Raw genomic sequence first — 16,974 nt, forward strand, 5'->3', positions numbered from 1 at the left:
TGAAGATAACAGGTTGTCAAACACTTCTTTTTTCCTAACTGGAATCATGTGTTTAAATTGTAGCCAAATTGACACAGTAATGTAAACATCATATATACAAGTGGGATGCTTATACAGAACCTGTGAAGTGTGGCTCCTCGGTCTGAAAATATCATTCCTTCGAGCCGGATTTGAACCAGCGACCTAAGGATGCCTGGTATTTCCACTACAGTCCTCCGCTCTACCAACTGAGCTATCGAAGGGCATGAAAGCAGACACCAACACAGCCACACAGTGTAAACCTAAACTCTTGCTGCCTATTTTAAGTTCCCATGTGGCTCTCCCTGCCCGTTGACTGCATCTGAATGTAACTGATAGATTTTAAATGTCACTCACAGGACTTGATAGTTGCCCAGGGCCTCTCGGGGAGGGCTGCGATTCCAGCGGCAGTCTGGGATGTCCCCGTTGGGTGTGACGATGTTGAGGGTGTCGTTGATGAGGTTGTACTTGAGGATGCGGTCGTTGGCTGTGCTGGAGGTCAGCGAGGGAGAGGCGTTGACCTGAGGATCACACAGACAGAGACGATGACATTAGCATTTGAGAAGGAGGGTGTTTAGCATCAACACAAATGCAGATCCAGTTTGCAGTAAACAATAAAAAAAAAAGAAAGGTTGACAGCAAATGCAGTGGAGTATCCAAACAAATATATTGTTTAATTTCCTCCTGTATCTATGTAGAAGCTTTTATGAGGCAGGAAATGTAGCTGCTAATGAGCTTTATATTGCATTTAAAGTAGAACATTAGATACACCCTGGAAAACTTTCACGTGCGCCCAGGGAGAGCAGAAGTAGTCGCTCTGATATCAACACACTTACTTTCATCTGTAGATGATCCAAACATCAAGACTTACTTGAGCTCCTCAGCTATTTATACGCATTAGCTGTTAAGGAATCTTGGCTACTTGCACACATATTATAGTTTCACAACACAACAGAAGAAGCAGTAGTGAACAAAAGAGATTGGTCCTGACTAGGTTTGTGGCACACGTTTCTCACTGAGGAGCGTTTATGCCCCACAACCAACTTCATGTCGCTCAAAATAGATCAGATCGGTGTCTGTGAACAGAAATAGTTCAGACCTAGCCTGGAAACCTAGCAGCACATTGTACAGCTGTCAAAATGAGTGCAGTAAAATATGACAGCGTCATTACAAGTGAATTATTCACAATATTTAGACAGAGAAAGTATTATTTAATGACAACAAAAGATTCAGTAACAAATAGTCTGTATCAGACTGTATTACTTGGTACAAGCTCAGCTACTTCCGTATTTTTAGCAGCATTAGTCAGCTGCAGTGAATGGGTGGAAGACACACCTTCAGCACACATTTGAATACCGAGAGGCACACAACTGAGAGTACCTCAGGGGCATTTAAAGCTACTCAACAATCAAAGGAAAGGAATGTAGCGTCATTGTGCAAGCATGTTAAGTATCCTTAGACTTGGAACAATAAATGAGGAAAGCAAAGAAAAGCAAGTCGTCTTTTACAGCAGAGGTAGATTTTAAGCAGTTTCGAGATGTAAGTTTGTAGGTGTGTGATAATTTCTGGTAAATAACTTACCTCAATAAGCCATGGCTTCAGCTTGTCATCAATAATGATGTCATACCCGTAACACTCAAAACAGTGCTTGTCATTGTTCATCACAGGCTGTGAGAAAAAAAAAAAAAAGAAGCAGAGCCTGAATTAGGAAGAAGAATTGACTAGAGCGAGATTGCGAACCTTTTAATGCAACACAGAGTGATTCATTAGGGAACGATGTTAGCAAATAGTCAAAATAACTCTGGTCATAACTATTAGCACATGAAGTAGCCTGGGTTTGGAGGGGAAGTGAGTCAGATCACTTAGTAGAAAAGGGAAGTGTGCATTAGGTTGAGTGTGCTGTTGTTCCAAAAGAAAAAAAAAAAAGAAAAAAATCCAGGTGCTCTAACAGTTGTGCAAGTGTTAGTGTTAGCCTGCTGAAAAACTATGACGACTGTAGTTGGCAGTTACTTTGTCAGATTGAAAGTTTCATTCAAAATATTGAAAAGGATCAGCTTCTAAAATAAGATGCATCATTAAAATATGCATATTATTATACTATATAATTGAATTTCCCTTCTGGGATAAATAAAGTATTTTTCATTTCATATGTATATAAAGCAGAGGCTATTGAACATATTAAATGATGCTGCTTTTATGCTATTATGTCAGGAATAATGCTTGAATAGTAAATATGACTGTGAAAGGAGGCTGTCCTGGACGCTTGACATTTCAAGATTGTTTTGCTTTAAAAAAAACTTTATATTGCACTATTATATAATATAATATAAACCTACAAAGATTCATCAGCAACTTCTCTAAACGTCACTGTTTAGGCTAACTCTCACCTCGTCAGGTTGCAGCAGGTAGCCGTTTTCAGTCAAAAAACAACAACAAAAAAAAGCTCTGAAAGCTCACTGTGGCTACCTGCTCAGCATCAAAAGATCAGAGACTAACTGTTGAATATAAGAGTCATATTTCCAAAAAGCAAAGCTAAAAGAGAGTAAAGATTGCACGTGAACATGACTCCAAATGTGTGTTTCTCTGTTTCTGCCAGATGTGTGAGCAGGAGACAATTTTCTAACAAGTGATTACACACTATGTTAGTGTTATGTTGCCCCAGGTGGCCAAAACCGAACTGCAGGTCTAAGTAAAACATCTTAATACATTTAATGTGAGTAAATATGCTACAAAGTCTTCTGAATACGTTTGAGTGACTGAAGATGTGCATTTCAGGTGTCACTGTGCACGATCAAGTGTTTCTTTATGGTTCAAGAAATGCGCTGTCAAAATGCTGAAAACAGTTTTTCTTAATTCATGGGGAGCTGAAAATTGCAGTTGGTGTAAACACTGACAGTGATGAAAACCTGAGGTAAAATGTGACATTGCTGTTACACAACATATTGGACATAAGCGCCATATTCTGGTTAAACTTCTCCAAATTTGTGTGTCATGTATTTTGTCAGTCAGCATCTACAGAGTAACTGTCACATATCTGTAAATGTCATTTGATAATACAAAAAAAGACTCCATTGTCACATTCACTCACAGCTACGGCCTTCAGCGACTGCACCACGATCCAGTGGATCTGGTCAAACAATCGGCTGGTCACCTCCTTTCCTCTGGTGCTCTCCAGGTACAAACGCAGGTTACTGACGGTCCACTTGCCTCCATGGACGTGGTTGTAGTCGTCCTGCATTAAAACACACACACACAGTCTAAGTAAAACTGGAAAGTTTGTGTATCAATTCATATTACAATAACATATACACATCACCATTAAGACTACAGTTTGAAATCCACCAAGTAAAAGTCTTTGGATGCAGTCAGCAGAAGTTCTATCATCTGGTAGAACTGTATGCTTAGTCAACAGAAAACCCCCAAAATTATATTCTGCCCCTTTTAATTAAACATGCACACCACTGATTTTACACATTTGCGTATTACTCAGTCTGTAACAACAGCTGAATGTCTTTTAAAGTCTGCATGTGAGACTTCAAATTTTGAACAGAAAGCTTGTGGAAAAGACATTTACCAGATAGAGAGAGTCTGACAGAGCTGCATGCAGAAACAGAAGGTCCAGTGTTGCTAACAACAAAGTTTCTGCCTTTTTAATTACACCACAAATTTTCCTGTGAGCCCTTCCAGACATGACACAGACTTACCCCGTGTTTTTGGATGGCCACATTAGTGAGATGAACAAACATGTTGTCCAGTTCACTGGTGCTGGGTGTGTACTTCACTGTGCAGAACCTACAGAAGCCCAGCTTGTACCTGAGAGTCAAACACCAGAGAGAACGATCAATAAACAGATTCTTTAACATTGGAAATATAAGTCATAAGAGTTGTACTTGCCGTGAGATAGATTTCTACAGTGTTCGAACACGTTGCTATTATCAATTATTAACAAAAACCTTCTCTGAGTGAATAACTTGTTACAAAATAAGGTAATGGCTCAACTACAGTCAGAGTCAACGATAACCCTACTAACCTCTATAATATGCAGCTATTATTTAAGGTTATCAAGCACACATATTCTGGGCTTACATATAGCATTTCAGGGGACGATATGTGGTCACCAGAACGTAGAGACGCAGGTCAAACTTCTTCCCTCCTATCAGCAGAGGATTGTCAATGTACAGGGAGATGACATAAGCCTCTTTACCACTAGATGCTGCTACAAACCTGGGGGCAAGAAACAGCCACGCATCAGCAACCAGTTTGATATTTTGCAGCAACAGTCATGTACAAACTGTAAATTTTATGGCTTTTCATGTGCATTTACATTCAAAATATCTGACTGTCTCTTTATAAAGGATAATGTGAAGAAGTGGATTTCAGTTTACAGAAAGACATGAAAGCTAGAAGACAGAGAGTACGTTTTTAGTTTATTATACAGTCATTACAAGCTCCTCTGGCTGGGTCGGCGTCTTTGATAACTCACGTCGAGGTGCGGCTGTCTCTCGACCACTTTTTAATCTGTGACAGTTTGTTAATGAGGAAGATGCCTTTGCCCTGAGCCTTCCCGCAGGGCTTCATGATCCAGGTGCTGGACGGATTCTTACGAAACTCCTCCACAAACAGATTGTAATCAGCAGGGAGCATGAATGTCACCGGGACAAAATCTGTACAGAGTGCAAACATAATCAGATTTCTCACTTAAAATAGCGTGCCTCCACATGCTGCGTGAGGAGGGAAAAACAGAATGTAGTTCACGTATGCATTTCCACACTCATCTCATGCGTACCCAGATAAATGTATTTTCCATTCTCGTCCTTCTCTGCTAACGGACTGCTTTCCTTCTCCAGCTCCTTGCGGTAGCGTTTGATGTTCTTGATCATCAGGTCCTTCCTGGTCAGCTCGTAGTGGTTGGGGAAGTGATTAACCATCTGGTCGTCTGACAGGCGATAACCGGTATCCACGCTGAACACATTCCTGATGGTCTGGATGCTCATCCTACATGTAGGCACAAATAAACCTGCATTATGGGGACTGTAGGAGCCAAGAGTATAAGAATAAACTTGGTGATCAGAGTAATACACAAATGAATACATAAATTAACATTTCTAGGCTTAACACACACCTAAACTACATAACTTGTGTTTTGTGAAACATGGCAGGGCTGCAACTACCAATTATTTCCATTGTCGATTAATCTATTGATGAATATATGAAATGTCAGAAAATAATGAAAAATGTCAATCAGTGTTTTTCAAAATCCAGCATTATATCCATAATGGAAGGATATTGAGTTTACTGTTATACAGGAAGAAAGAAAAATATTGCTTAAATCAGAGAACTTACACTTTTTTGCACTTTTTACGCCTAATCGATTAAAGAAATAGCTGGCAATACATGTAGTAGTTGACCAGTGGATTAAAGAATTAATCATTGCAGCTTTATAAAGCAGTTAAAACTGGCACCTCCTCACCTCTCAACAACCTGATGTTGTCATGTATAATAAGATATAGGTCACGAGAGCCACTTTTCTGCAGAAGGAGGACTTGCATGTTTGATACCATATATACATTTTGCAAGTAGAATTTTCAATGCATGACCTTTACTTACAAAGAACTCCTTCTACCACTGTCTATATATGATATAATAATGTGGGGTTTAGCATGAAATAGTGTCCAAGGACTAAAGGTGCAGGTGTAATGTAGATGAAACGCCTACCAGTAGAAATTCCAGTCCTCGCTCTCTGTAACTTGAACCCATTCTCTTTTCTCAAAGTTGTTGATGAGCACTGATTTCTCAATATCTGTCACCCACTTCACCTTACCGGCCATGGTGCCTCCCACTAGCACAAAACAACAGGTAAACACACAGGAAAAGCACATCAACAATCCATTGCACAGACAAGTATTTCTACAAATGCATGCCGTTACTTTGCACCGGTGCCTTTAGCATTGTGTCTGTTTCTGTGTAGTCAGCTACCTGCAAATCAATGTCAGGAAACAGCCAGTCATCAGCATCAGCTAGTCGGGCTGGCTCAGTTAGCAGGCTGCTGGATCCTCCTCGGACTGCTGCAGAGGTTGGGCGGGCATCACCCAGTCACTGATGCAATCTCATGGCGCTGTCGTTAGCGACTAAACTCACAAAGAAACAGTTTGTCATCATCGCCAGCGTTAGCAGCAGCTAACGGCTAACAGCTGCTTCCATGCTAGCTGTTTAATAGCTAACGAGCTATATTTACTGCTCCGGCCGTCGTGATGCTGGGCAGCGAAGAAAACGCCCACCGGTGAAACTACCACTCACAGTAGTCTCTGTTAATAAGATATAGTAACATATACCGGCAGACATTAGAACAAATTATATCTTAAAGAAATTATTTGAACAAAAAAAAAGTCTTAAAAATGCTAAAAGATGTCGTTACGGGCTTGGTCCTTCCGGGAGAATAACCTAGCAACGGAGGACGCAGTGATGTCACCGCAGGACGTTATGACCACAGTGACCAGCAGGGGGCGACCTTACACAACTACACACTTTATACAGAAAGATAAAGAATAAATACATTGAAAAGAAAAGAAAAAATAGATAAAAATAAATATATTTATATATATTTTAAAAAATATAATGCATGATATTAAATGTTTTATTGAATCTGCAATGTATAAGTGTTGTTACAACATTGTCACAAATTATTATTGTTTGTAACTCATTCAGGTAATATATCCCACACCTTCTAGACTAAACTTAGTTATTATTAAAAATGAACTACAAAGTATATCACTCATAAAATAAGAAGTAGGAGGGAGATAAATACTGGATTGATTTGTGCGAACACAAACAATAAGGCTTGCAGAAGTAAAACCACTGTACTATTTCTGAAATGTACAAAAGAGCAATTACCTTGTAGTTAGTAAAAACAACAACAACAACAACAACAAACAAACAAAAAACAATAAATAAAATTGTATTTATAATTATTGTATAACAATTTGTAACTATGCTGTGTAAAAGTAATAAAAAAAAGGAAATAATAAAACGAAAAAATACATCCATAGCAACAAAATTTATAGAAAGTTTTAAAATAGTAATAAGAACTAAGACTACAACTACTGCAACAAGTTAACATCTATGTTATGCCTTTCTATTATTGTTCTGCCGCCTCCGTCGCCCCCTGGTGGTCGCTGTGGGCAGCAGCAGGTAAAGGCGTGGCCACTCATATCTGCGGCAGTTACCTGAGAGCAACAAGATTAAAGGACGCTGCTGTAAGTACAAGAAAAAAATCTTACCAATTTCTCTTTATTTTATTCTATTTTTTATTTCTGATCAATGTTAATTCTAATGTATTCCCATTTATTACAGGGCGGCGTCTACTTTAATCTACACAAAAGGTAGTTATACTTTCATTTTTGTTGTGCATGCACCCGTCTACTGTCAGGATGGGAACATTTACACTCGATTAATATCCAACAAGATACTTTTCCATTGGGATGCAGTGTGCTAGTGGTATTGAAAATGTAGTTATTTTAAAATGTATTGATATCTTCAATTACAATATGTGTGATCTTCCAAACGACCTTTGTTTGCTTTGGGTGAGAGGGATGACTTCATCTCTTTGTTATGACAATATGGCAAACCACTCTTCCCTACTACATGGTTAATGTTTTAAGCGGTCCTCTGGGTATAATTTTGTATTATGATGTTGAGGTTCCCACATTCAGGGCTACAATTTGATGGCATTTTGTCACTAAAATGTTAGAAATACTGTAAAGTTAATTCCACACTGTTAAAAACAGAGAAATATTTAGTAGTAGATTTTTTGAGATTTGTGAACAAACAAATATTTAAAGCTTTTAAGCAGATTCTATAGAGTCGCTGTGTTTTTTTGTTCTTGGTGAGGTTAAAAAGGCAGTTTGGGTGATTTGAGTTATGGAAATGGAGCATTTGCATTAAGGCACGTGAGCGCAGGTACAACAGGAACTGATCTCAGGACAGGTGCACGTAGGGGGTTGCAAACCGGTTTCAGCCTGATTGTTGGGGCAAAACATAAAGAAAATAACTAGTCTGACGGCGTGATAAAGGCAGAGTAGATGTACAGCTTCCTGCGTACACCCGTCCTAAACGTTAGGGAACTGAAACTCACTTCAGCTGCAGCATACATCAGACAATAGACTACAACCGTTGGACTTGATCCAACACATGATGTCATCTCAAACCTAGAAGGGCCTGTTTTTTTCAACCTGCATCCTCTCCCTGGTTACACAGCCGCCACCTATCCTGGTCATGTGACCCAGTATTTACACAACCTGTTTATGAACGTTGAGAGACGAACAAAGATAACACACAAACACCTTGGAGCCACAAGGCCTTTATCTGTCCTGCATGTCTTCGTCTCATGTGTACTCATGTGATTTATTTGCATTATGTTGGGTCTCTCCTCAGACAACACGATGGTGGAACAAACAAGACAGCCGAGTCGCGTCGTGTCCGTCCAGGCTGGACCTGGTGAGGTGGACACTGGGACCCTGTTTGACGTGAACCTCAGGTACAGTACAGGTCCTCCTCAGGCAAATACACCGTCTGGGACCAAGCAAACACAAACAAAAGAGGTTTCTGTTTGGACAATCTCCCACATCTATGATACCATGATGTCTTTCAACTTCCCTGATGAATACAAAAAAAGAAAAAGAAACCAAAATATTCATTATCTAGCTTCTTTTTCTTCCACATTGTGACAAAATCAACAGAAAAAACACATCTTAAATCCTACAACTGAACAAATTCCCTGCCTGTTCCTGCTTCAGGATCAGTGACAGGGCCGCTCGGGTTGTCGGGCGCCAGTTGGCTGTAATCGGAGACCAGCTGGACCGGGAGTGGACCAGCAGGCTGCCAAACCGGCGGCTGACTCCTCTACACCTGCTGAGACCTGCCCAGGCTCTGACACGGACCATCTATCGGTAAAAAAACCAACAAAAACAAAAAAAACCCAGTCCCTTTAAATGTATTCCACTCATCAAATCTTTGTGTGAGTGTTTGTAATCGGTTGTTCTTCCTCTCAGGGACATCCACAGTCAGCTCTGGGGCTTCCAGGGTCTGTCAGCTGCGGTGAAGGCCTGGATTGAGAGCATTGCGCCTGGGCAGGGGATCTTCAGAGCTGAGGCCTTGACAGCCTGGGTAATGCTCTCATCTGTCTGTTATGTTTGTGTCTTTAACTAAACTCCATCATGGTGCATGGTATACAGAACATCAGTGTCCCACTTACACCTGATAATAACATATGAGCTGTATCGGTTCAAGTTATCCGAACAGAGGAAAGTGTATATGTAAGGTGTAAATGCAGAGATAACAGAAACAGATAACTTCATCTTCACAAACCTTCAGAAAACCCACTTTTCCATCGTCTACCTGAGACAATATCAATCAAACTTAAGTTATCTCTATTTCTGTCATTTCTACTGAGTCAGATCCACTCAACTTCAGTTTGATTGATATTATCTTAAGCAAACAAGTTTTCTGAAAATCTACAAAAATGGAGTTATCTGTTTTTGCAAATCTTCAAATCCATGTAGTCTGCATGGGGACTGAATGTAATCTGGAGGTGCTCAGCCTCACTTGCTCTCCATACATGTATTATCCAGATGAAAAGGTCAACATCATTCTTTTCTTTTGGGTTTGGTCATTCTAAAATGAATCAATAAATCTTAAACCTGCTGCAAAAGGGAAAACATATTGAACGCCGACTTGATCGTGATCAAAGCATTTTAGGGTTTTGTTTCCTCATTTTCGGATACAAAAGTCTTACATTTGTGGAGACAATGAAGGAACGTTAATATAACCTTGATATTAGATGAGAACCTCCACGTTTACATGGTAAAATGTTTTTTTAAGAACCCACATAAACTTAATTTAAAGATCATGACTGTTAAAGAACAATAGAGCAACAACATAAAATGGGAATATATCATGTTAACACTAAATCCTGTTCATATGAAAAATTCAACAGCGTAAAAGTGTTGAAACAGTGGCGATGCTGCACAATGTAGAACAAACGGCAGTAAAATGCTTAAAATGAGCCTTAGGTCCATGATTCTATTGCCCCAGTGCATTACAACACACCTCATCTGGTCCGCACTCAGCCAGTTGAATGAAAGTAGATCATGTCAACTAACCGCTCTCCAATGGTTTTGCTTTAATTTAAATTCAAAGCACAACATAATAAACTTTTTAACAGCAAATACTGTTGGATGTGAATGAATTAGTATTTTATCCTGGTATCAGTTTACATCGACAGTCAAGATAATGCAAATGCATTTTAAGACTATTTGTAAAAGTAGTCGATAGTAGTAGTGGATACATGGATGCATTTTAGAACCAGGTTGCAATGACATGGAAGTCGTCTGTTACTCATTTTAGTCAATGGGTGCTACCTTGGAGCTTTGCATCCAGTTTTCATCACACATCAGTAAAACTAATAAAACTAATAAGCAAGCAGCATCCTCTCCAGCTGATCTGTGTAGAATAAAGAAATAACAAGCAGCATTGTTTTGTATAATGTAGGAAAGTGTCTTTGAAGTTCACATGGAGAAATCTAAAGTTTTACAGGTCTGACATTCACACTCGAAGAAGAGACTTACATCTCTGCTTTCACAATTTGTTTTTTTGGAGTAGAATAATATTAAGAAAGCTCTACTTTTGTCTCACTACGTTTTATTTCACAGGTGTCCAGTCTGAAACCAGTAACCTGCACTGGCTGGACCAGAGGAGCACTTGTGACTGTGGTACTGGTGGCTGCAGTGACCATCTTTGGAGCACTATGGAAGGAATGGACAGCCTAAAATGGCCATAAGCAGGTCCTTTTGGCCGTTATATGTTTGACAAAAAAAAAAAAAAAAAAGTTTGCAAATGAGTGACAATTACTGCTAAGTGATTTATTTTCTGCTGTTTACTTTGACTTTTCTTTTTTTACTATTTCAATGAGCGGTATTGAAGTTAACAGTGAAGATTGTGAACAACCTCTTGGGCAGCAAAACTGAAAAAAAAGAAGGAAAACTATTTTACTATACAGTTAAATTGATCAGGGTAAGAGAGAATGTTTAAATTAGTTTTACAGTGCTGCCCAAGGAGGTGGGGAGTTTATTGTAGCAGTGACATGCTGGTTCACAGTTGTATTAATGTCAAAAAGCATGTTTTCCATGAGTGGACTGTTGCTGGCCTGCAGTCTTTTATATGCAGATGGTTAAAGAGGCCAAGATTTTTACGAATGAGATGTAGCCTTGCTTAATATAAAATGAAGGGAGCTGGACTTTCTGTTGCAGATTTGAAAAAAACGCTTTTTCATGTGACTCAAATAAACTTCATAATGAAAAAATGTGACAGTCTCATTAATTAAAAAAACATTCATTTAATTACACAGTATTACATAAGAAAGAGCATTAAGAAGGAAGAGCTTGCAGGTTTGACAAAAGCTCCTGCTGATCTGTTTTCATTGTTGAGTCCACGTCTCTGCATCATCAGTCTTCATGTGCGCTGACTTCCACACTAGTGTATGTTTTGAAGGCCTTCCTGTTGCACTTCTGAAGCGTGGCGCCCAGCTGCTTTCCGGGTCCGACCTCATAGGTGTGAGGGAAGTTCTGTCCCTGCACCCTCTCATAGATCTCGTGTAGAGTTTGCTCCCATTTCACGGGCGACACCAGCTGCTTCACCAGCTGCCTGCGCACGTGACTCTCGTTCATGTAGCGTTTGCCATCCACGTTAGAGTAGACTCTGATCTCTGGGCGCCGCACCTGAACGGGAGGGAGGTTTAGACATTAGGTGATGAGGGCTAGATCGGACGAGAGCTACAGCTGGCAAAAACTGCTGTGGGTGAAGTCACAAATAATAATGTGAAATGTGGATGAAATGAATTTGTATTAAAGGAGCAGTGGAAATAGATTTTACTATCAAATTCTCACATTGAAGAAAATGTTTGGCACATTTTACATTAAAAAGTGATCAAAAGGTTCTTTGGACATTTAGTAGTTCGGTATTGGTTATAATTCTACTTTTTAAAAATAGGTTTTCCAAGCTGTGCTGCTCATGACCCCCTAACCCTCTGAACCCCAAAATCTGCCACCAGGTTCGAAGGGCCTGCTATCTTTTTCTTTTTGTTTAAATGTCAAAATTCCAACATTTATTTACAAACTAGAAAGAATCATCAGACTTTTAGCTTTCTGATGATTTGTCAATGTGACACGTGGTTCCATCAGAAAAGTCAACCAAATCTAAGCTTGAAAATTGTGAAACTGTGGAGAACAAAGCTTTACAATCACCTTAATCTACACTTTTTTTTTTTTAAATATCAAAAAAATAAATTTGCTTTCAACCAATTTTGTAAAAACTAACTATTCTACACACCTCAGCACATCAGTGAAGCCATTAGAGACTCAGCGTGACAAAAATTGAGAGAGGTTGTGTCTGAAATGGGCTAAGTTTCAGGCTGACAGGGGGAAATATGGGAAAAAAAGTAAATGCAAGTAGCAAAATATCTATAGTATGTAGAGCCACTATTTTCATCAGTCTTGGGAACACTTGTAGGCAAAATATTGTACATGCGATTCCATTTTCTTTGTAAAGTAAATAAACGATCAAAGAAATACTACTTTTTTTCTGATTCATGGCATTATAGCTGTGTCATACTACAGAAGACATTTTTCTGTACTTAAGTCATGGTTGTGCTGTTTCCATGGAGGTGCAGGACTTTTATGAAATTAGCCTACAGTGAGGAAAAATATGACATGAGCTAAAAAGGCCAAAAACTGTTTGGGGTTCAAGACACTCAAAGCTGCAGCATAACTAAGCATGCACCAGTTTTCATTGTGGTAATTTAAGAATTTATCTTTTATTTCCTATATTTTATCATGTGTCAGAATGTGATGAGACTAAAAGAGCAGCAGCCAACAGACGTAAGTACTGAGGAGGGTTGACGTGAAAGCATGAAATCAAGGCTGTTGAGGATTTTTTTAAAAAGTTGTGAAATCATCATTTTATAGAATGATTGTGCTCCTTATGTGATGTTTGGTTGACTGACCTCCACCTGCTTCAGCACCTCTCTGAGGGATTCAGTAGCCGACGCCATCAGCTCAGTGTGGAACGCTCCACTGACTGGAAGAGGTTTCGTCCTCATGAACATTAGCTGCCTGGAGTTCTTCTGGAGAAAATCCAGAGCCTGGGAAGACAACACGGCTCTGATGAAAGCAGCTTTGACAGCCTTTATGTGAGACTAGACTATAAAACTGTACACCCATCATCCCATATCTAATGTAAATTCCATAATATGACAAAGTTATGTAAGCCTCTTCATCCGTTGCTGCAGTGGGGTTGTGTTAGTTCATGTCTTCATTGTCCATACCTGTTGGTGTCCTGCGATGACCCTGCCATCAGGGAACAGGTAGTTGGCCACAGAACACACAGGCTCCTCCACACCCAGACTCTTGCAGTGCTCTCTAGCCTGCAGACAGGCATATTTATACTGAGCCTGAGGTCTCCCAATCACTGACAGCATCCCACTGGGAACCAGCTCCGATGCTTTCTGCATGGCCTCTGCACGCACCTTCACCGCATACAGCGCTAGAGGACGCAACAGCAGGCAACATGGTATGTTAACTTCACATCGCTCTGACAATGCTTTTACCTGATGTACATGTACAAAACAGAAAACATGTCAGGTTCACCTTCGGCAAAGTTCATGGCACCAGAAAAGACGAGAGCGGCGAATTCTCCAACACTGAAACCTGCAGCAGCGACACATGACTCAATCGCCTGGGGGCAGAAAAGTAAAACAATAATCAACCAACGGATCCTTCTATCAGTAAATGTGTGGCAAAAGCTTTCTGATTCGATCTTCCTAAATTTGGAAGCATAGTAAACTATAATTGAATTTTGAGCAGTTGGTAAAACATTACACTAACTATACTTAGGTTATATTTAAGTAGGAGTAAAATAGCCGGAAATTAATTTAAAAGCTGACAACTAGTCAATTAATTGTCTCAGCTTAACTCGTCACAGAGTTCACAGTGAAACGTTAAGCTGAGCAGTCCAAATGTAAATATACTGAATTTAAATTGAATTCAAATGAATGGTGGTGAAGTTTTCTGTATCTAAAGGATACAAGACACTCTCTAGAGAAAGGTAAGGTTTATATTCTGCACAGAGAAGACAGATTTTTTGAGAAAGGAGCCTCAACTTGGAATCTAAAAACACCATTTATCAGGTCCTTATAATACAGTCCTGAGATCACTGAGTTGAGCTGAGATTAGTTATGTTTAAATACATTAAAATACAGTTACAATTTAAGTAAAGTGAATAATAATAGCAATAATAATAATTCGAGGATGTTTTGCTTTCATCCAGAAGGTAAAACGAACCAAAAGGAGAAGTCTAGTAGCTCAACAGTGGAGCTCTCAGTACTACCATGACATGATGACTGTGACTCTCCACAGACTAACCTCCGGGTTTTCCTGGTGGAGCCTCTCCACCGCCGCCAGAGACGTGACGAACACAGCCGGCTGGCAGTGCACCGTCTTCATCAGCTCCTGCTCGGGCCCCTGCAGGCACAGAGACAGCAGGTCGTAGCCGAGGATCTTCTCCGCCGCCGAGAACATTTCTTTCACGTTGGGGTACTTCAGCAGTCCTCTGCCCATGCCCACAAACTGGCTGCCCTGGCCGGGGAACAGGAGCACGGAGGAGCCGCTGGGGTCTTTCCAGGCTCTTCGTTCCCGTGGCTCACGCTCCTGGGGAAAAGGGACGGAGTCGTCGGGCGGAGGAGGCTGAGCTCCCCCCTGGCTGGTGGTCAGTCTCCTGGTCAGAGGGAGCAGCGAGCTGACCTTCCCCCTCCAGGCTGCCGCCATGCTGCCAAACACTGACGCCGACATGAAGTATTCCTCACCTCTCAGTGTCCTCAGGAGTTGAAACTGACTCACAACCCGTCCGGACGAACTGTAGGTAACAACAAAGTCAATTTTTACTGAAGTCAACTATCCTCTCCGCTCGGCATGACAGCTCAATGGGAGCCGCCATGTTGTTTGAGTCTATTCTTCTATTTCCGGTTTCATGTCAGGCTACTTCCTGCTGCAGCGCCCCCTCAGGCCGGAATGTGTTGTGATATTAATTCGGTTATTGACTCTGCTCATATTTTTCCTAATTTTTAACGCACAATATTTTAGTCTTTTCTTTGTTTCTGTTTTTGTTTACTTTGTTTATTTATTTTCTTTTTACTAATCAATATTTCAGAAAGAACATACAGGCATTAATTATGTATAAACCAAGAAATAATCAAAAAATAATGGCATATAACAAAGAAAGACAGATATTACGACTACTATTACTACTACCACTACAACTGAAGAAAACCACATTCAACTAATATTCTCCATATCAGCCATTTTTCTTCTGAAGCTGATGCGTCTGCTTGGGTCAGCCATCAGAAGTGCAGTCCCGTTTTGTCTTAACTTTGACCTTTAATTCTCAGTCATGGCCATCAGGAGCAGCAGCAGATGCTGGTGTGACTGCAAGTTGCTTCAAAAACATGCAGCCTCCAAGATGGAGAGCTGTTTCTTTTTAATTCATTAGTTTCTCCAAAAGGAATTTCTGGGAACCTAAGTCGGCCTCCTAGGAGTCTGAAAGGTCACTATCAAAATAATAAACACTATGTTGTCATTGTTATTTTCATAAACTGTGCTTCTTTTCCATCTTAGACAGTTGATTACTATTTTACAGCTGGACATCTGCAACAGTGACATTTATGTGTGTATGAATGAAACTGCTCAAATATGGATGAAATGGAGCAATACTTCAATCTCACATCATAGAGAAAATGGGAAACTTGAACAGTCACCCAGAGATAATTCTACCACCAACTTGTGACTTCAACCTGGGACCTCTCACACCCAGAGTGAGAATCACACCCCTCCCCCAACGAGTCACACAACACTCTGTAAAATGAAGACACTTTCAGCTACCCACTAGATCTCACAAGTTAATGGAAATTCTGAATTCTGAATTTATGAATACACATAATTATGCCTGCTGACCACCACCAAGAATTATCTTCAGTTGCACTCTAAACTGAGTTACAAATTACATGATATAGTCATCTTTTCTGTTGTAGCACATATATGTTAATCTCTTCATCATACCATTTAAACACAAATTTAAACACACACTCATTATATTGACTTCACATGACACACAAGATTTGTTATATGTCCTTTAGTCTATCAGAGATGTTCTATGGATTTATCCCGAAGGCCTTTTGGGTTTTTTTATAGTTAAAAATGAACAGAAAGTTGCAGGAAAGGGTCATTGATTAATGGCTATATTATTAGACATATCAATCCTAAATGATTGTCAGAGCTTTTGCAATGTAACAGCTTGTTTAAAATGAAATTATTTAGAATTTTTTGGTTAAACATGGCCTGTACTAAATTTTGAACACAGATTTTGATAAATTGGCCAATGCTAGGTTTGTAGAAGACAAGGGGACATTTTTGATAGAAAATAAATACCCCTTAATACTCCTAATAAGACTATTAGGGGCCTGGAATATGTGTTGAGAAAGACACGTGATCTGTGGTGGACAAACATGATGGTGACCTTGCTTTTTAAGCAACCGCAACAATATGTGATAAGCTAATATTAGCTGAAATATTTTCCTGCACAGTATTTTGCCTTATCAGCAATCTAATTTTGTATGGCAAATACTGTAACAAGTGTTTAAATACAATATACTGCCAACTATGTACTTACTTGCATGTACATCACTGACAACTTTCTTGTGGGTTTGATTGTCAGATTGCAGGGGAGGAATTGCACAAGAAATCTGCTAAAAATAAATTCAGTTTCCTGACTAATATGGAATTAAAGTTGTAGCACGAGAGAGGTTGCAGCAATTCACATGGATTTACATGTAAACTGACAAATGTCACAAGAAAG

At 39.8% G+C, this 16,974-nt stretch overlaps 2 protein-coding genes and 1 non-coding gene across 3 annotated transcripts; all 3 read right to left on the reverse strand.

The window, feature by feature from the left end:
* Positions 1-155: 155 nt before the first annotated feature.
* On the reverse strand, positions 156-242 carry trnay-gua (transfer RNA tyrosine (anticodon GUA)). Its single transcript is given in 2 exon segments — positions 156-191; positions 206-242. It is a non-coding gene; the product is annotated as a tRNA-Tyr (tRNA).
* Positions 243-371: 129 nt separating this feature from the next.
* On the reverse strand, positions 372-6,059 carry ttll1 (tubulin tyrosine ligase-like family, member 1). The gene is made up of 9 exons (XM_008300983.1): positions 5,995-6,059; positions 5,734-5,857; positions 4,805-5,013; positions 4,502-4,682; positions 4,105-4,242; positions 3,723-3,831; positions 3,107-3,250; positions 1,600-1,686; positions 372-539 (listed from the first exon to the last, which is right to left on the reverse strand). The coding sequence occupies exons 2-9, from the start codon at positions 5,844-5,846 to the stop codon at positions 372-374; spliced, it is 1,149 nt and encodes a 382-aa protein (XP_008299205.1). The 5' UTR covers positions 5,847-5,857; positions 5,995-6,059.
* Positions 6,060-11,387: 5,328 nt separating this feature from the next.
* mcat (malonyl CoA:ACP acyltransferase (mitochondrial)) lies at positions 11,388-15,036 on the reverse strand. Its single transcript, XM_008300984.1, has 5 exons — positions 14,490-15,036; positions 13,716-13,803; positions 13,394-13,611; positions 13,073-13,210; positions 11,388-11,789 (listed from the first exon to the last, which is right to left on the reverse strand). Exons 1-5 carry the CDS (start codon positions 14,913-14,915, stop codon positions 11,517-11,519), a joined length of 1,143 nt encoding a protein of 380 aa, XP_008299206.1. The 5' UTR covers positions 14,916-15,036; the 3' UTR covers positions 11,388-11,516.
* Between the last annotated feature and the right edge of the window lie 1,938 nt (positions 15,037-16,974).

This window comes from Stegastes partitus, unplaced genomic scaffold (genome assembly GCF_000690725.1).
Source record: "Stegastes partitus isolate 25-593 unplaced genomic scaffold, Stegastes_partitus-1.0.2 Scaffold1620, whole genome shotgun sequence".
NCBI lineage: Eukaryota > Metazoa > Chordata > Actinopteri > Pomacentridae > Stegastes > Stegastes partitus.